This window comes from Diabrotica virgifera, chromosome 1 (genome assembly GCF_917563875.1).
Source record: "Diabrotica virgifera virgifera chromosome 1, PGI_DIABVI_V3a".
In the NCBI taxonomy this organism is placed as follows: Eukaryota; Metazoa; Arthropoda; class Insecta; order Coleoptera; family Chrysomelidae; genus Diabrotica; species Diabrotica virgifera.
This window is the reverse complement of record NC_065443.1, coordinates 66502406-66524393: the sequence shown is the minus strand read 5'-3', so window position 1 is coordinate 66524393 and position 21988 is coordinate 66502406. Positions and strand designations below refer to the sequence as shown.

Here is a 21988-nt window from a genome sequence, read left to right as displayed (position 1 = left end):
CATATGAAGGGCCAGGGGAAAGAACGATGAATGTCTATCTGCAAGCATTTTCGGTAAAATGAAAAACAAAGTTACATATTCATTGTTTTTACCCCTTGTCCAATCTTGCGACGTGATTTTAAGACGATTATCATATTTATTTCCCCTTGTCCATTCACAGGTTGATAGTATTCTTTCTAAGCTAACAGATTGCACAACAACCTCAAAATGACAAAAATTGACATTCATCCTTTTTCCCTCTGACCCTTCACATTGTGCACATCTGTCACTGAATTGAATTCTTTTCAAATCACACATTGTCAATGGCAAATACTCGAAAAAATACGTAAGTATAAACTTTGGTTAGCTGGAATATAGACACGGATCGCTTAGATCGTAGGTTCAAACCCCACCCGGTGTCAGTTGTTTAGATATTTATTTATTTGGTTGGTCTTTACCATGGCTGTGATATTGAAGCTTAAAATTGACCTACTGTGTTACGTTGTTCTAAGATATGTAATAGGCTAATGGGCAACTGCGAGACTTGCAAGACTCTTGCTGCAAGACCAAGACCAAGACCTGGAGCGCAATACCAAGACCAAGACCAAGACCAGGTATACTGTCGCAAGACCAAGACCAAGACTCTCTAAGTCTCGTCTTGGTCTTGCATTTGGGCAACACTAATGTAATGTAATGTTAATTAATACGTTTATAACGATAATTTCAACCTCCACTAGTTTCATCTCTTTTTGTTTCGCAATGTATTATGTTTTCCATCTTTTGAGCTATTTTGCCGGTTATTAGTGTGCTCATCACTGTACAATAATTTATTAGCTATTATAGGAATGATACGATATAGCTTTAATAAAATCTAACCGACGTATGTATTTGTTGGAATCGTATCTATCATTTTCTCCAAAATAGCAAATTTAGCCTAAGGCGACACCTACATTGGATCCGTATTTCTCCGATCCGATTAAAAAATAAACCCATAGTATCCATAGCGGTGCCTACATTGGATCCATTTTTCCCCGATCCGATATCGACCGACGTCGAACCTGTTTCTCTAGGTCTTTTCGCGGTGCACATCCTGAATGTACTCTTAACTTAACCCGGATACAAATATATGCGCAAGCGTGTCTCCGAATATATTCTGAATTTGTTTCTGCACGAACAATTTCCGGATGTTTTTTGGGTTGCCTATGCCAATTGCCTAATTATTTATCTTTATCTACGACATAACATCGATAATCGACACCTTCGAGACAGGAAAATAATTTTACATATTTAAAAAAAAATTGCATTTTTTGGAACATTTAAAAGTCCTACAATCTCTTCCAAATCTTCATCACTTGAAATGAGGTTCATCATCTAAAAAGGTTTTAAGAATAAGAAACTGAAATACATAATACAATTTAAAAAACCTTTCCTTTTACAAAATTTTTATGATAACACAACAATTTAAAATCTGTTAGGTTAGAAATAGTATCTCGAATCTCTAAACAAAATAAATAAATTCGTCAAATCAACTTCTGCACATGTGCGGACAATAAATCCTCTCTTTAATCCCAGAACTTGTTGAACGCATTCCGAATACGTTCAGGACAAGTTGTTGCGCTCCGCGAACAGAGAACTTTTTATTCAGATGAGGATTTTTCAACACCGCGAACAGCCAAAATTCTAATGCGCAAGCGTTCTTCCTCTGAACACGTTCAGGATGTGCGAAAACACCTTCTGCTGTAGCTTCTCCTCCGTCCTCCTATCAATCGCCCGATATCGGGCGGTTACGGATTCAATGTAGGTGCCGCCATTTAATAGTAGTGTTCGCGCAGTGCAACCCGAGCATACCCAGAGTAAGTTCAGGATTAGTTTCCAAGGCGCAGGCGTCAACGTAAACTTATCCTGGACATGTTCAGGATTTTCCGCTCCGCGAACAATTTTCGGATTCGTAATGTAATGATGGGTTGCATACATTAAGGTTAGAGAAGGAAGCCTTGTGTTGTCCCTTTCTTATTTCGAAATCATTGTCAACAAAAATTGCAATAAATGCAACAAATTTGTATGTCAACAAAGAGAAAGAGAATAACAGCAACAGGCAAAGGATTAACTTTCTGACTAAGATTAACTTTCTATTCAAAGCCTTTTTTAGAAGTTAGAAATTTTGTTAGCGTCTTTATTATTTCGACAATATAGGTAATTTGGTACATATTTCCAAATTTTTGTAGAGAGTAAGATTGTTGTTACTTGGAAATTGCAGCTTGTTATTTAGATATAAAAATTACCTTTAACTTCCTGGGGGCTGAACATTATCTGAAGGAAGAAATAATTTAGTAAAGCAATCATTGAATCATTTCCAATTTTGAGATATGTATTGAATTTGATAGATTGTGGCATTGTGTTGTGGTTTATTACACCACAAAAACAATGAAATATAACAAGACACAAGAAATAGTTTCGGAATAAGTTTGATGTGTTGTTTATGTTTCATTATATTCAGTAAGAGACTAATTTAACTCATAAATTAAACTGAAAAATGAACCACGAGAATATGTAGGTTAAAAAAAACACTTTTACTTATAAGCTCATCTAAAGTAAAAACAGAGTACAATTTATTGTAATACTACCGTAATAGATAATTATCGAATATCGAATGAAAAGTAGTAAGATAATAATACTAGAAATAGTACCTACTTATTTATAAACATACTAAATGGAAAACATTGACAAAAACAACTAAAAAAGCTTTAATATAAAAAATATTAAAATTTGTTTGAAGAATATTTAAATGATACAACACTTTACATAATTTTAAAACTTTAAAATCCAGAATCTACATCTCTATAAGTTGTTCAACAAAACAATATTTTAGGTTAAGAATTGGAAGGAGTAAGAACAGAATGTCAAGAAATTCTTCCCAAATATTTTGTGCGCCTGTGCGAACTTAAAATCCGAAACAAAATCCTCGAACGTCGAGAGCGTATCCCGGACACGTTCAGGATCTTTTTTCTGTACTGCGCGAACACCGAATTAAAAATCCGAAGGGTGTTCAGAGGGAAAGATTTGAACTCCGCGAACGCTCGATTTTGTAATGCGCAGGCGTTCTCCCTCTGGGTATACCCAGGACGTACAGTACAGCGCGATCAAAGCTAATACCATGAGTTTGTTTTCAAACCGTCGTCGGATCGGATCGGAGAAATACGGATCCAATGTAGGTGCGGCTTTAACGGTGGTATCTACCATTTATTTATTAGACATAAGTGTCCACTTAAAACTTTTCAATAAGCTTAAAAAAGGATGCGTTTAGGAAAAAGAAGAATTAAACCTCGAATGGAAGGGTTCACAGGCATTCGTGGTCCTCGTAATAGACCTGGATTCTGATTAGACCGTATCTGTAGTGGAAATAGGCTATCGATTATGTAATTTTCCGGTAAATAATCTGCACATATATCAAGTGTTTAGGTTTATATGACATGAAATCATAAACAAAGCATTCTTTAACTTCGTTAAGTTAAATTAAACGTATGCCTTAACTATTTTGCAATTTCTAAGTTTGTATTCCTAATTTCTTGTACAAAACCTAAAGATTGAATTTTTTTAAACATAATTTTTTTACATCAGTTTTGGTGTAGGTATGTGAAAACGGCATCCGCGAATTTTTACATTGGGTCACATACCAAATACAGCACAAGTGGCTTTTTCAAAGTCCACAAATATTTCATTTGACTCTAATGTTAATTGAAATGCTGCAAAAATTTTAGACTTTTTTGACTTTTATTTAGTCAACAAAATAAATTTTTGTATGTCATCGACTAGGAACAAAATGACCATTTTCCAAGCCATAATATTATGGTTATATATTATACAGTAAATAATTGGAGAAAAAATTTGGTACTGTATGAAAATGTACTCCATATACAAACAAGACGTCAAACAAGAAATAAAATACAACTGAATAATATTCGTTGGGCGGGCCATGTAGCCAGAATGAAGGACGGGAGGTGGACCCAAAAAATTACAGTGTGGAGACCAAGAGAAGACAGAAGAAGTAGAGGTAGACCACCTACACGATGGACAGACGACGTCAAAAGGATTGCTGGGAATTGGTTGCAGAAAGCCCAAGATCGACAAAACTGGAAGAAATTAGAGGAGGCCTATGTTCAACTTTGGATGCAGAAGGCTTGATGATGATGATGATGAATATTCGTGTACTACAAATTTATATGCAAGTGATCATAAATATTGGGAAAACCCTAGTAATTACCCAGCTATTTTTTTACCTGCATTATAGCGCGGTGTCGAAATTTCCTGTAATAAAATTTGACCCTTCGATTACCTCTGGTACAAACACAATTTAGTGTCGAAAGTTCGTCCGCTGCGTTTTTCACATTGCTAAGAATATTTTGAGTATAGCATTTATCTATGTCTATAATTTCCAGGTATGTTTTAGCATCTGTTTTCGAGCCCCTTTTAAGATTGAGACGTTGCTTCAACAAATACTTAAACCTTTTCATTGCTACTCGATCGCCGTTCTTTGCTGAGTTTTATTGCGAATTTACTCACTAGTGTTTAATCGCTTCTCTTCTATAGAAATATAACCAGTAAAGGGATGAAGTTTCTTAGCTTCCGGATGATTGAGGCTAAGTTGTTTGATAGTTTTTGGTCTCTCGGGAGAGCCTCTCATAACGAGAGAAAGCTAACTAACTCTTGAATTCGCCTGATACCGGGAATTAAGTTGTCCTTAGCTTCTGTTCAGTCCTGATCATCTCACAGAATTAGAGAATCCACACACGAGCAGACAGAACTCCTCCACCAATATTTTGGAGGAGTTGTTTCAAGAGTGTTGAGGGTCATCAGTTTTATGCAATTTATATCTCAGACAGATATAATTCGAAGAATTAATCGGGGAGAAAAATCCGGCATCTTGCGGCTCATAATGCAAAGCAAAATGGTATGGTTGCAGCTCAAAACAACTGTTTAGAGCAGTTGCTTCTGCTTCTCCCTCTCGGAAATAATGTAGCATTTGAAGAAGAAGCAACTTATATTTCTCTAGGTAAACTTTTTGCAACCATTAGTTATAATGTTTATTGCGATTATCTTTTATATAAATCATTTACATAACTCATCCCAATCCTAATTTCACTATTGATAATTTAAATAATTATACGTAAATCACGAATTGAACACCAGTGTGAACTGTTCCCATCTCTACTCGAAACAGACGGTGTCGAAATTCTGCACTACTCACATCACTATTTTCAACTTTCTTAGCGCATACTATTTCTCCATAGCGTATGTCGTGGATTAGAACCACGCCCGGTAATGTCAGACGGAGGGAATGTTGCCATGTGAGTAATTTTATCTGTAATTCTATTTTAATCATTATAAATAAATTAGTGTTTATATAAAAACTTACTGGACATTCGCATTCACATTTATAATTTTTTCGCAATCGAGACGGAGTAATAAATCAAAATTTTAAGGAAAGGTACATCACGGGCGGCTCAAACAAAATATGTATTTTAATAATCTAACCTCTAAAAATATGAATTTAAGACTTTTATGCTGCCCACCGATATTTATGAAATATAAAAATAGCTGACCTTTATCAACATTAACTGATTGTTATCTTAATCCCTTTGATGAATCTGACGAGCGTACTTTTAATAAAATTGTGGGTAAAATTATTATTTTTTTTAACAATTTTAAACCCTGAAGATCTGAAAACAAATTGATTGATCATATACATACCTATTTATTTTATATTTTGCATGAAAAAATATTTTGTGGTTACAAAAATTTTACAAGATGTAAAGCTTTGAAAATAACTGTAATTTTCACAACATATTGGTTGTACCTAAATATAACTTAAAATGATTTACTGTAAAAAGGTTTGAAGAGCTCTCAGGACTAAAAACATTTTTGTTAAAATTATTTACTAGAATGAAAAACTGGTTTTTAATTGTAAAAATACGAATTTAATTGAAGTTTAAAAACAATAGTTTTAACTGTACTTCCATAATTACACATTTTTTATTACATAATAATGTTGTTTTGTTTAAAAATGAGATTTCCAAAATTTCACGCCTCAAAAACGCTTAATAACTTAGAAGTAGAAATTTAAAATCTTCTGTGTATTTAAACCATTTCAAACGACCCAAAAAGCGCCCGAACACTTTTGACGTCACATCTTTATATTTTATAATAACATTTATCGTATGTCATTGTAATAATATTAGACCAGGGCATTTAGCACTAAAAACACCCGAATAAATAGATTTTTAAATACAGCACCTAGAACTTGCAGTTTTTTGCATTATGTTCAGGATGACGTCAGCAAAAAAGTCTACTATTCAAAAATGGGTGGAAATGCATAATTGAATTGTAAAGTGCATAAAATACATCCAACATTGCATAAATATAAAAATAAAGTCATAATCAGTATACTAAGGAACAAAATTTATTATTTGGGGGGTTTTTGGGGTCACTGAATACGATTACGCCATCAGAACTGACCCCCGGATCAACTGGTGCCCAAGGTCACGGCAAGAGACGTCATGTTCTGGAGTTTCGATGGTTTTCGGCATTAAATCGATGCAAACGGATTACTCACGCGTTTTAAGGGTCGCTAAATACGAATATGCCATCAGAATTGACCTCCGGAGTACCTGGTGACCAGGGTCGCTACAAAGGCACGTCATCGTCTGGAGTTTCGAGGGATTTGGGTACTAAATTGATGTAACTGGACTACTCGGGAGATTTTTGAGGTGGTTAAACACGAAAATGCCATCAGGACAGACCTTGGGATCACCTGGTGCCCCAGGCCACTGCAGGAGACGTCATCTTCTGGAGTTTCGAGGGCGTTCGGTATTAAATTGATGTAAACGGATTACTTGCGGGTAAGCAGAAATAGCAACTATCAAAATATTTATAAAACTGAGTGTCATAACGAATGCCAAACCTAATGAATTAATGGCGAGGACATCAAATACTATAATGATATAACGTCACGACCAATGAGGGCGCGTTTTGGGCTGGCTGCTATAATTTGAAATTTCTCTCGATTTTATTCGTCTTTAGAGGCGAAACGAAAGACAAAAAAAACTTTTTTTTCTTTAATGCTTTAAATTATGTTCTGTTGTGATTTATACCATTTTTTTCGAATTTAAAATTTTATGCAAGTTCCCTATTGGTGTAGAATGTAAACATACAACCCAGTGACGTCACGACGCGTTTTGGGGTGGCTGGTATAAGTTGAATTTTTAATCGTCTTCAGGGGCCAAACGAAAGACAAAAAAAACTTTTTTTTCTTTAATGCTTTAAATTATGTTCTGTTGTGATTTATAGCATTTTTTTCGAATATAAAATTTTATGTAAGTTCCCTATTCAATGTATTCAGTTTACTCACCAAGATCAGAAAACCTGAAAGTATCTGAATTACTATCTTCACTTGATGATTCATTATTTACTGATATTACTACCGGTGACACTGTATTATCAACATCCAAGATTTAGTCCAAATTCCACATGTTTTGGTCACATGTAGATAATAGGGAACTTTCTAACGATGCGTGTATGATGTCGTATTATGTCCATGTCAAATTATATATCTTTTCTTTTAACTTGTGCTCTTATCAGTTTAATAGGGATAAGTTTGCAATGGTAGAGAGGAAGATGCACAACATCAATGTCAAGTGTTTCTGCCAGTTCATCCACTGTGTAACGTTGGACTGCAGGCTTATTTAATTTTACACTGTGTAACAATTATTCAATTTTTATAGATTTTTTCTGGAAAACTAATATTTCTGTCTGTTAGCCACTTAATGAAATCCTGTTTCTTCCAAGAAGTATTTGACAGACGTTCAATTTGACGGAAATGATAACTACGGTTATCAAAGTGAAAAGGCGGGCATATACTAGTTCGCTCCCGCGGTCAGATTTTAATCCCCTGAAGAAAAGGGTCAGAGGTAAATTCGCTCCGGCCAAGAAATCAAAATTTCTAATAACATTTCTGAATCAATCACTCACATTTTTCAAAATAGGGACCAAAATAAAGTGAATATTATACTAAATAATCTAATTCAACTGTCTCGTATACAGGGTGTTTCATTAATAATTGTCCATATAGTAACTGGAGAAACCTTAGCACAAAATACGAAGATTTAACCTAAATCACTTAAATAAAATGTGGTTCCTTATTGAGTTACAGAGTGTTTTATCTAAAAATTTAAAAACTATTATTGCTCAGCATTTTAAAACTTTTCAACGTATCCTTTTCATACTTGGCAGGAAGTATAGGTGCTGTGCAAACTACTAAATTATGTTAAACAAACGTTTGTGGCTATTACCAAAGGCGTACGACGGGGGAAAGTGAATGGTTGACCCTTTCCAAATTCTACGCCACTGACGAAATTGCTATTTTAGTTCAATTTTTGGATTCTCCAATATATTCTATGAAAATAATATACTCTTCATTCGTAACGATAGTCATTAGTTTTCGAGATCTTTGAAGTTAAAAATGAAACGACACGGTTATTTTGATTAAGGTATTGTGTCGCTTCATTTTTAATTTGAAATATCTCGAAAACTAATCATTTTATCGTTACGAATGAAGAGTATATTATTTACATAAAAAGTTTTGCAAAATCAAAAAATTACACTAAAATAGCAATTTCATCAGTGGCGTAGAATTTGGGAAGTGTCAACCAGCCACTATCCCCTGTCGTACGCCTCTGGTAGCAGCTAGAAACGTTTATTTATCTTAATTTAGTAGGATGTACAGTACCTATACTTTCTGCCAAGTATGATAAGGATACGCCAAATAGTTTTAAAGTACTGGGTACATATAATTTTTAAATTCTAATCATAATAATATGAATCATAATATTATCATAAATTAATCAAAATAACTGTGCCGTTTTATATTTAACTTCAAATATCTCGAAAACTAATGACTTTATCGTTACCAATGAAGAGTACATTATTTACGTAGAAAGTATTGGAGAATCTAAAAATGGCACTAAAATAGTAATTCCTCCAGTGGCGTAGAATTTGAGAAGGGTCAACCATTCACCGTCCCCTGTCGTACGCCTATGGTAGTAGCTAGAAACGTTTGTTTATCATAATTTAGTAGGATGTCTAGTAGTCGCACTTTCTGCTAAGTATGAAAAGGATACGTCGAGTAGTTTTAAAATGCTGAGCAAAAATAGTTTTTACTATTTTAGATAAAACACCCTGTAACTCAGTAAGGAACCACATTTTATTTAAGTGTTTTAGGTTAAATCTTCGTATTTTGTGCTAAGGTTGGTCCAGTTACTATATGGACAATTATTAATGAAACACCATGTATAAATATGTAACAAACAATATTTTATATAATTTCGGGGTGTAATGCTAGTTCGCCTCCATGTGGTGCACCCTGGGTAACGCTAAATGAACTAGCAAAAATTTGGCGGCAGACGAACGAAAAACAAAAACAATATCCTGCCAACATCACAGATCACAAACAGAAATCTTATCTATACGTAAACATACGATGGGAACAAATAAAGGTTCTTCTCAGAACCAACTGACTAGAGATCTCGGACCGTGTATCCGAGTCTGTCACCTTAACATCGAGGGCATAAGCCAGGCAAAATGCCAAGTGTTGCAAAAAATCCTACACGATAACGACATTGACCTGGTTGCCATACAAGAGACCCATACTGAAGACAAAGTCCAGCTTGATTTAAGGGGAAAGATACCTGGCTACAATTTACTGGGAGCCACCTATGATAAACATTACGGCGTCGCAACCTACATTCGCTGCAATATAGAAAATGGTTTCCTACTTTCTGCTTCCAATGAAAATAATATACATGAAGTAGTCACCAAGATTGGAGATATTACCGTAGTTAACATATACAAACCTCCAGCCACTACATGGAACCCAGAAGTGCTAAAGACTCATCCACATCCTACTATATACATCGGCGACTTCAACAGCCACCACGAAATGTGGAAGTACACCACGAATGATGAAAATGGGGAGGCACTAGTAGAATGGTCCGAAGAGCAAAACACATATCTAGTTTTTGATGCCAAAGACAGAGGAACATTTAAATCGGCTGCATGGAGAAAAGAATATAACCCAGACCTATGTTTTGTCTCAAAAGATACCAATGACAGACCACTAACAACTGCGAGAAGTGTTCTTGCAGACTTCCCACATACTCAACATCGTCCGGTGCTTATCACCATCGGAATATCAATTCCAATAATTAGATCATATCCTCGACCCAGGTGGAATCTTAGAAAAGCAAACTGGAAGAAGTTCTCTGAACAACTAGACCGGACCTTGAGCTGGGTCCCTCCAACCAGCAAACATTATGAGAGGTTTGTGGGCGCAGTAATAAGCACTTCCAAGAAAACCATCCCTAGGGGGTATCGCAAAGAATATGTGCCTGGATGGACTGAAACATGTGAAGACTTATACACGAAGTTTCTCGAAAGTGGTGACCGAGAAATAGCCGATGAGCTTTTACACAACATCGATACAGCTAGACGCCAAAAATGGATAAAGACTGTCGAAAACCTTGACTTCAAAAAATCAAGCCGGCAGGCATGGTCCTTGTTGCGGAAAATTGGAGGAGCTAACCAGCTGGAATCCAGAGAGTCTAAAATGTCTCCTAACAAGGTTGCCTCCCATATAGTATCTCTATCCAGAGCTCCACGAGATCGAACACATACTACCAACGTGAAAAGAGACTTAAGGGCATTAAAACAAATGAACAGAACGAACTCCGAATATTCAGCAAGAATACTTATTTCTGAAATCACACATGCGCTGAAAGAAATGAAATCAGGTAAAGCACCTGGCTTTGATGGTATCCATCCAGAGTTCTTGATACACAGTGGTGCATACACGAAACAGTGGCTTGCAATGTTCTTTAATGATATACTTCAGTCAGGTAACATTCCTTTCTCACTTAAGCGAACAAAGATAATTGCAATTCCGAAACCGGGCAAATCAAACGATAAGCCAGAAAACTACCGCCCCATAGCTCTACTCAGCATGGTATATAAACTATTAGAAAAGCTAAACAACAAGTTGGCAAACAGAGAATTGCGAGTGTATTTTAATAACAAGCTGTTAAAACACAATAAATAAGCCGATGAGCTTTTACACAACATCGATACAGCTAGACGCCAAAAATGGATAAAGACTGTCGAAAACCTTGACTTCAAAAAATCAAGCCGGCAGGCATGGTCCTTGTTGCGGAAAATTGGAGGAGCTAACCAGCTGGAATCCAGAGAGTCTAAAATGTCTCCTAACAAGGTTGCCTCCCATATAGTATCTCTATCCAGAGCTCCACGAGATCGAACACATACTACCAACGTGAAAAGAGACTTAAGGGCATTAAAACAAATGAACAGAACGAACTCCGAATATTCAGCAAGAATACTTATTTCTGAAATCACACATGCGCTGAAAGAAATGAAATCAGGTAAAGCACCTGGCTTTGATGGTATCCATCCAGAGTTCTTGATACACAGTGTTGCATACACGAAACAGTGGCTTGCAATGTTCTTTAATGATATACTTCAGTCAGGTAACATTCCTTTCTCACTTAAGCGAACAAAGATAATTGCAATTCCGAAACCGGGCAAATCAAACGATAAGCCAGAAAACTACCGCCCCATAGCTCTACTCAGCATGGTATATAAACTATTAGAAAAGCTAAACAACAAGTTGGCAAACAGAGAATTGCGAGTGTATTTTAATAACAAGCTGTTAAAACACAATAAATACCCGAAATACCTTGGGGTTACTCTAGACAGAACGCTCACATTCAGAGAACACCTGACGAAAACAGCAGCAAAATTGAAAACACGCAACAATATAATACAGAAACTCTGCGGCACTACATGGGGGTCCACAGCATCAACATTAAGATCCTCTGCTCTTGGCCTGATATATCCGGTGGCAGAATACTGTGCTCCAGTGTGGCTAAATAGCAGGCATACCCACCTGGTCGACACATAACTAAACCGTACTATGCGTATGATAACAGGCACAATTAAGCCCACCCCTACAATGTGGCTACCTACCCTTAGTAATATAGCACCACCCAACCTACGCCGCGAACATGCATTGGTTAAAGAATATAACAAAATAATGGACAGTCGCCAGCTTCTAGTCCACAACGACATCCCCGATATTCTTGGAAACCGTCTCCGATCCAGGTTACCCCCTCTACAATCTGCTCAAGCGCTGCAGCAATCCAACTTTGACTTAAATACCCGATGGAGAGAAGATTGGGAAAGTAGGACAGATCCGCATTATCATAGTCTACCGGACATCATAGGGAAACCTGGCGAATTTGAACGTCCCCGTAAGATTTGGGCAGCCCTTAATCGAATTCGAACACACTGTGGAAGATGCGCCGACTCCCTCCACAGATGGGGTAAACTCCCCTCGCCTTCTTGTGACTGCGGCGCTGCAAGACAGACGATCAGTCACATTGTTCAGGACTGCCCACGCATAGCATACACAGGCGACCCTATAGACTTTGTAATGGCAACCGAAGGGTCAATCGATTATGTAAAAAAATTGGACATCTGTTTGTGATGCATTGTATAATGCATAAATTTAAATATATTCTGTAATATACTTAAGCCATACGCTAAATAAAAAAAAATTATATAATTTCTATATAAACCACAAAAATCACAATATTTCCTATCAATTTTGCCGATATTAATAATTCTACTAGAACCTAGTAGATAAATATTTAATCCGCTTAACCATGGGAGCGAACTGGTATATAATTAAAAGGGTTTTTTGACCACGGGAGCGAACTAGTGTGCTCTGGAAAAGGCAAATGGCTTCAAAATTTCCACGAACAATAAGACTGACCATGCATAGAACATTAGTAAGACCAGTTTTAACATACGGGACTGAACCGTGGTCACTCACACATAATTTCATATATTCGCTTTTTTAAATGAGAAATTTTTTTATGTGACACACCATTTAAAAATTTTTGAAATATTCATTTTAAAAATGTATAATATTTTAGTTGGCAAATGTAAGAAATTCCATGTTATTATATTATGAAAAAATGTTGATCAGGTCAAAAAATTTTTTTTAAAGTCGTCTGTTTCTGAAGTAACGTATTTATTTCATAGATTTGCATCATACTGTATATACACTCACAGACAAAAATATGGCATAATATTTTGAAATTATCATGTGAAGTGAAAATTTTTGTTCTACAGTTCTTAGTCCCCCCAATATCATAGGAATAGGATTTCTTTTCCGAATTTCCTTTTAAAGTGCTAATTAAATGCTCGATCGGATTTAAATTAAATATGGGCTATATGGTAGCCAATATAATTTTTAAATTTATTCTCTTTAAGGTAAGTATGCACTATTCTTGCGACACAAGGAGTAGCGTTATCGTGCATTAGCACAAATCTGTCATATCCAATATGGCTGGCAAATGGCAAAATAATATGATCTTTCTAAAATATATGTAGATGCTAGTTGGCGTTCGCCCAATCACCTCCACACGTTCGGTATGTAGTTTCATAGCAATAACGCTCTGTATGACATTACAATTGACATACCGTTCGGGCGTTCGCCAACTCTTCTGTAGACGAAGTTTTCTCAATCTCGCTTCCATATGGTGAACAGAATGACAGATGTAACCTTATCTTGAGCGTTAATTTTGGTGGTGGAGGCTTAGTGCTATGGAGTGGTATTTCTTGGAAAGAATAGTTTTGATCGCGCTGTACGTCCTGGGTATACCCAGAGCCTGCGCATTACAAAATCGAGCGTTCGCGGAGTTCAAATCTTTCCCTCTGAACACCCTCCGGATTTTTAATTCGGTGTTCGCGCAGTACAGAAAAAAGATCCTGAACGTGTCCGGGATACGCTCTCGACGTTCGAGGATTTTGTTTTGGATTTTAAGTTCGCACAGGCGCACAAAATATTTGGGAAGAATTTCTTGACATTCTGTTCTTACTCCTTCCAATTCTTAACCTAAAATATTGTTTTGTTAAACAACTTGTAGATATGTAGATTCTGGATTTTAAAGTTTTAAAATTATGTAAAGTGTTGTATCATTTAAATATTCTTCAAACAAATTTTAATATTTTTTATATTAAAGCTTTTTTACTTGTGTTTGTCAATGTTTTCCATTAGTATGTTTATAAATAAGTAGGTACCTTTTCTAGTACTATTTTCATTCGATATTCGATAATTATCTATTACGGTAGTATGTATTACAATAAATTGTACTCTGTTTTTACTTAATTTCTTCTATCTAGATGAGCTTATATAAGTACCTACATATTCTTGTGGTTTATTTTTCAGTTTAATTTATGAGTTAAATTAGTCTCTTATTGAATATAATGAAACATAAACAACACATCAAACTTATTCTGAAACTATTTCTTGTGTCTTGTTATATTTCATTATTTTTGTGGTTTAATAAACCACAACACAATGCCACAACCTATCAAATTCAATACATAATATATTATATCAAAATTGGAAATGATTGCTTTACTAAATTATTCCTTCCTTCAGATAATGTTAAACCCCCAGGAAGTTAAAGGTAATTTTTATATCTAAATATCAAGCTGCCATTTCCAAGTACATAATACATAACAATCTTTTACTCTCTACAAAAATGTGGAAATAATAAAGAAAGACGCTAATCAAATTTCTAACTTCTAATAGACTAGGAGCCGCTATAGGTGAAATTTCTTAATCATTTTAGGCACGACGGGATCCTATAAGTTAAATAGTAGAACCTAAAAGAAAACGTTTGAGCACTGTGCCGTCACTTTTCAGTGGCACATGCGTCGACAGTGGCGCATCAAACTTTCCACTTATGGACGGGATACATAAATTAAAAAATACCCCCCTTATTACCAGAATTTAATTTTTTTCATTTTTTTAAGTTCTATGTGACTAAGACATAAGATTAATCGTAATTTTAACCCACCACCCCCTTCTCCCTGCCCCCACCATCAAAAACTTTATTTTTCGATTTTATTTTTTTTGTGGGATGCAATCAATTTTACAATTTCAAAAAATTCACAAGCATAGTTAAGGCTTTTATATTTTTTATAGACCTGTAGGTTAAGTGTACATAACCTCAAAAAATTTTTAAATTTTTTTTTTTGGAAAAAAGTAAGTATATAACTTTTTTTTGGGGATAGCTGCAGATCTAATTTTTTCTTAGTCTTGTGTATTTTATCAAACACTATATTTCTATTTTTTTTTTAGATTTTTATATAACGCTGGTCACCTTTAAAAATCCAAAAAACTGAAGGGGGATTTGGGGGGTTTGAACGTGTTTTTCTGATTTTTAAATATTCTAAAGGACTCACTTACTTCAATTTACATATAACCTATAAAATCAAAATTGATTTGATATATTATGAAGTCCATAAAATAGGGGAAATCCCCCAAAACCCCCCAAAAAACAGTTTTTCGGATTTTTGAAGGTGGGTAGCCTTACAGAAAAATCTGAAAAAAATTAAAAATATAGTGTTTGATAAAACACACAAAATTAAGAAAAAATTAGACCTGTAGCTAATCCTCAAAAAAAGTTATACGCTTTTTTGAAAAAAAAATTGTTTTTTAATTTTTTGAGGTTATGTACAATGTACACTCTGCCTATGGGTCTATAAAAAATAAGCATGTTTTATAAAATCCTGAGCTATGCTTGTGAATTTTTTGAAATTTTAAAATTGATTGCATCCCACCAAAAAAAAATAAAAACGAAAAATGAAGTTTTTGATGGTGGGGGTAGGGGGAAGGGGGTGGTGGGTTAAAATTACGCTGAATTTTATGTGTTAATCACATAGAACTTAAAAAAATAAAAAAAATTAATTCTGTTAGTAAGGGAGGGTAACTTTTAATTTATTTATCCCGTCCAGAAGTGGAAAGTTTGATGCGCCACTGTCGACGCATGTGCCACTGAAAAGTGACGGCACAGTGTTCAAACGTTTTCTTTTAGGTTCTACTATTTAAGTTATAGGGTCCCATCGTGCCTAAAATGATTAAGAAATTTCACCTATAGCGGCTCTTAGTCTATAAGAAAAGCATTGATGAATAGAAAGTTAATCCTTTGCCTGTTGCTTTTATTCTCTTTCTCTTTGTTGACATACAATAAATAAAAATTTGTTGCATTTGCATTTTTTTTGACATTGATTTGACAATGATTTCGAAATAAGAAAGGGACAATAAAAGGCTTCCTTCTCTAACCTTAATGTATGCAATCCGTCATTACATTACGAATCCGAAAATTGTTCGCGGAGCGAAAAATCCTGAGCATGTCCAGGATAAGTTTACGTTGACGCCTGCGCATTGGAAACTAATCCCGAACTTACTCTAAATACGTTCGAAATGTACTGCGCGAACACTGCTAATATACCGAAGTTGTGGAGGTGATTGGGTGAATGACATGCACATTTAAAACATTGTAGAAGATCATGTTTTGCCATTTGCCAGCCATATTGAATATGATAGATTTATGCTAATGAACGATAATGCACGTTTTCAGGTCGCTAGAATAGTGAGTAGGTACCTATTTACCTTATTGAGATCCAATTAAAAATTGTATGGCTACCTTATAGCATAGGCCTTATCAGATTTAAATCCGATCGAGCATTTATCTATCTATCTAATTAGCCTTCTTCGGTCCATCTTTGGACATAGGCCTCCCCAATCCTTTTCCATTCTTCTCTGTCTGTCGCTACAGTTATCCACCTAGAGCCCACGTGCTTCTTGACATCATCTGCCCATCTCATTTGTGGTCTTCCTCTGCTTCGTTTATATTGCCACGGTCTCCAATTTATGAGAATTTTGTTCCATCGGTCTTCCTTTTGTCTTATAGTGTGTCCGGCAAATCTCCATTTCAACTTTGCAACTTCTTGTCTAACATCCCTAACTTTGGTTTTCAGAGAAAACCAAAGTTAGCGAGCATTTATACGACACTATAAAACATCGCATTAGGAAAAGAAATCCTATCCGTATAACATTGGGGAGTAAAGGATAGCAGCACAAGAAATTTTACTTCACATGTTATATGCAATACTTTTGTGCGTGAGTATTATATCTTCACAATATTTTGCTTAGTGAAGAACAGGTAGACTAGGAGTATCAGAGTGATACCTGACTTCAATGTCACAAGGCAGTTTGAAAAAGAAAAAGGTTTTTAGAAAGACGCACAACACTGATAGGAAAAAACAACTTGACCGCAAATCAATGGATAACTAGAATACTCGACCAAGGAGAAAAACCCACTTTATTATAAAACTTTTATATTCATTTTTAAGCGGAAACATGTGGGTATTTTATTTATAACAGAACCTTCGGTAATAATTCGGAGTTGACAACGTTGCGTAGCAGTCATAGTCGCGATGATATGCAAAATGCAAACACTTTTCGTGTCTGCAAGTTACGGTAAACTGACAAATTCTGAGAATAATTTCGCTCTAAGAATTGTAATTATCATAATTTTCTTGTTAATTTGAGACTTTGTAGATACTGTCACTTCACCAGAATTGTTTTGATGGTACATACGAATGGCAAAAGCTATTTACCATGACATTTAGCACTAAAAACACCCTAATAAATCGATTTTTAAATACAGCACCTAGAGACTTGCAACTTTTTGCATTGTGTTCAGGATGACGCCATGAAAAAAGTCTACTAGTACTATACAAAAATGAGTGGAAATTCATAATGGCACTTTAAACTGCATAAAATGCATCCCAATGTGCAAAGCACAAGGGGCAACTTTTGTTATTCCGGGGGCTTTTAGGATCACTAAACACGAATACGACATTAAAACACCCCCAGGAGCACTTGGTGACCAGGGTCACTAAAAGGGACGTCAACTTCTGGAGTTTCCAGGGGTTTCGGCATTAAATTGATGCAAATGGATTTCTCGGGGGGTTTTGGGCTCGCTAAACACGAATATGTCATCAGAACCGGCCCCCGAAGTACCTGGTACGTCATCTTCTGGAGTTTCGTGGGTTTTCGCTATTAAATTGATACAAATGGATTATTCATGGATTTTTGGGGTTGCTGAATACGAAAAGTTCGTCGGGACTTCTGTTCAGGATGACGTCAGGAAAAAAGTCTACTATACAAAAATGGGTGTAAATGCATAATTATTGCACTTTAAAGTGCATAACATGCATCCAAAAGTGCATAAACATGTCAAAATCAGTATACTACGAGCCAAATTTTGTTATTCGGTGGGTTTTTGGGGTTACTGAACACGAATACGACATCACCTGGTGCCCGAGGATTTTTGGTGGTCAAACGGATTACTTGGGGTTTTTAGGGTCGCTAAACACGAATATGCCGTCAAAACCGATCTCCGGAGTACCTGGGGCCCAGCGTCACTACTAAGGCACGTCATTTTCTGGAGTTTCAAGGGTTTTCGGCATTCAATTGATGCAAACGAATTACATAGGTTTTTGAGATCGCTGAGTGTGAATACACCATCAGATCCGACTAACGGAGCACCTGGCATCTAAGGCACGTCACGGCACGCTATCTTCTTGAGTTTCGAGAATTTTCGGTACTAAATTGATGCAAACGGATAACTCATGGGTTTTTGGGTTTCCTGAACACGAATACGTCATCAGAAATCACCACGGAGCACATAGTGCTCGGAGTCATTACTAAGGCACGTCAATCTTCTGGATTTTCGAATGTTTTCGGCACTAATATGATGCAGACGGATTTTTTTCGGTTCTTTAGGGTTGCTGAATACTAATATGATTTCTATGGAGGCCTCTGGATTATCTGGTGTCCCGGATGATGCATAACAACCTCAACGCATAATATTAACACTATCAAATTAGAATGTTGTAAATCGATCTTGAAATAAAGGAAAAAAACTTTGAGAGTCGGATGTGATTTTATATTCGGATTCAGTAACCCCAAAAATTCATGAGTATCATAAAATTACAGAAAATGACGTGCCTTAGGCACAAGGTGCTCCTTCGTGGGTCAGGTCTAACGGTGTATTCTTATTCGGCAACCCCAAAAACCCATCACTAAACCGTTTGCATCAATTTAGTACCTAAATCTCTCAAAACCCCAGAAGATGACGTGTCTTAGGCACCAGGTGCTCCCTGGGTAGAATTTGAGGTCGTATTCGCGTTCAGCAAGCCCAAAAACCTACGCGTAATCCGTTTGCATTAAACAACAAAAGTAAACCCCAAAAACCAATGAGTAATCGGTTTGTATCAATTTAATGCCGAAAACTCTCGAAACTCCAGAAGATGACGTGCCTTAGTAGTCATCCTAGGTTGGTTCTGATAGCGTTTTCCTGTTCAGCGATCCTAAAAACCCCTGAGTAATCTGCATAAATTAGTCCCAAATACCCCCGAAATTCCAGAAGATGACATGCCTTAGTAGTCACCCAGGGCACCAGGGGCTTCGACGGTCGGTTATGATGGCGTATTCGTATTCAGCAACCCCAAAAATCCATGAATAATCTATTTGTAACAATTTAATACCGAAAACCCTCGAAACTCCAGTAGATGACGTCTCTTGCAGCGACCCTGGGTACCAGGTACTTCGGGGGCCGGTTCTGATGACATATTCGTGTTTAGCGACCCCAAAACCCCCCGAGAAATCCATTTGGATCAATGTAATGCCGAAACCCCTGGAAACTCCAGAAGCTGACGTCCCTTTTAGTGACCCTGGTCACCAGGTGCTCCGGGGGGTGTTTTAATGTCGTATTCGTGTTTAGTGATCCTAAAAACCTCCGGAATAACAAAATTTGCCCCTTGTGCTTTGCACTTTGAGATGCATTTTATGCAGTTTAAAGTGCCATTATGAATTTCCACTCATTTTTGTATAGTAGACTTTTTTCCTGGCGTCATCCTGAACACAATGCAAAAAGTTGCAAGTCTCTAGGTGCTGTATATAACAATCGATTCATTTTGTGCTAAATGCCCTGGTCTATAATACATATATAGGATGAGGCAGATAAAGGGCCAATTAGAAATATCTCGAGAACTTAAAAGGTAACTGAATCATGAATATTGGAATTAAGGGGTTTTGAAGAGTGAATGAACTATTTAATGAAAATATTTTCATCTATTTTCTACTTCCGTTTATACCGGAAGTTGCTTATAACTTCGTTTTTTTAAATGGAACACCCTGTATACCTTTACATTTTTGGATTCTCCTCGATGTCTTCTTTCTTAAAATATGAGGTCTTGTATTATTATACAGGGTAGTTTAAAAGATAATTACGTTTTTTTTTATAAATTTCGTAGCAATATTCACACCCTGTAGAGTTGTACTGATTTGACATCAAAAACTCTATTCATGTCGGTAGTTTGGGGGCATCCATAAACTACGTCGTTGAAAAAAGGGGAGGGGGACTTTGCGTATTACGACGGTATACGACAGGGGAGGGGGCCATCAGTGCACATCCGACGTCGTTTGAAGTTCACGACTATAAAAAATATACCCTATTTTAGAATGAAAAAATTTGTATATTACTTTTATCGCATACTTTTCATTTCGTTTTTATCATCACAGCCTTAATAATATTGCTAGACGTTTTAGTTTTATACAGAACAACAAACAATAAAACATTGTCCTATGTCTTTAAATTAACGCTTCTTTTCAGAACAAAGTTTGGAAGCAATAAATATTAAATTGTTCACTTATTTACTGAATACTCTGTGTGGAAAAATTCTAAAAGAATGAATAGAAATAAAATATTCTATTCTATTTAGTTAGTACATTGTATCTATTTAAACTTACTAAAAGAAATGGCATTGAAATCAAGAAAATAAGTATCAAGATTTATATGATGCAGTTAAGAAAGCATAGGAACTCCGATAAAAGTGTTGTCTTTTGCCCCTATAAAGCTAATTATTTATTAGTTGTACAGTGAATTTAGAGAGTACACGGATATTAATGAGCTACATAGTAATACTGATTTGAATACATTCGTAAATAAACTTTGAGAGCTAACTTTTAAAAATCTAGGAATAACATGGAATTTAAAAAGAAAATCATTAAAAAGGGGGGTCATGAGTTACAATTGCGACGTCGGTATGAGGGGGGGTCAACTGCAAACGACGCTTTACGACGGAAGGGGGGAGGGTATTAAAATTTCCAAAACTTTTACGACGTAGTTTATGGATGTTCCCTTTACTATTGTTAAAAATTATTAATATGGCGAAATGTTTAGTTTTAGTATACACGGTTGGTCGAAACTCGGAATTAGTATTTTCTGAGTTTTCTTAAATGAAACACTCAGTATTTTAGTATTATATCGAAATGACATTTTGTGGTACTGAGTTCTTAGGGATTCTCTATACCTAATTACTTTAATTTTTTAGTTATTCGTGATTCTTTAAGCCAAACATTAATTGCAACAAACATTATGAGAAATTTGATTAAGTTGGCCGTGAAAATATTCAAACAAAAATAATTTTTTGAAAATAATACATATTAATCTAGACTGATCCTTAATTTATTAATATTGGATGAGATATCAAAATGCCTACGTTGTTAAGATTGTTGGTGCGTAAAATATTATAAAAAACATACAATATTCTACCTAGTTGGCTATGACTTTGACACTAAACTTGCTTAAACATTTGACATTATACTATTTTTATAGTTCCAGTTGATTTGTTACCATTAATGTGAATTTTTCTAGTGGGGAACTGATTAGTGGGGTTTTTGTTCTGGAGAGTATACCAAAAATGTGCTACTAATAGATATTCCTTGATAGACGATAACCAAGAAGAGAAACTTTTCAAAGTTTACTAGAGTGGTTTCGACGGGCTAGAAACTAGCTAGACTACAAGAACATTCGTACTAATATGCAGATTCTCAGTGTCACTCAGACATTTTTAATTCATTTTAATCATTTACAATAGTTTTTGTTCGATCAGATTTCTCGCAATCTAAGTATCCAGTCCATTGAAATCGTTCTAATAAACTTTGTGAAAAGTTTCT

General features: G+C 35.7%; 1 protein-coding gene across 5 annotated transcripts in view; it reads left to right on the top strand.

Annotated features, from left to right (window-relative positions):
• LOC126888583 (ubiquitin-like-conjugating enzyme ATG10) overlaps positions 1-21988 on the top strand; it is a 265785-nt gene that overhangs the window by 179548 nt on the left and 64249 nt on the right. Inside the window, exon 1 of one of the 5 annotated variants that reach the window (XM_050656937.1) lies at positions 5211-5324. The exons of the other annotated variants lie outside the window; for them this stretch is intronic. Coding sequence (XP_050512894.1) covers positions 5299-5324 — 26 coding nt within the window. The 5' untranslated portion in view covers positions 5211-5298. Of the gene's footprint in view, positions 1-5210; positions 5325-21988 lie in introns of those variants that run through there. 5 annotated transcript variants of the gene reach the window in all.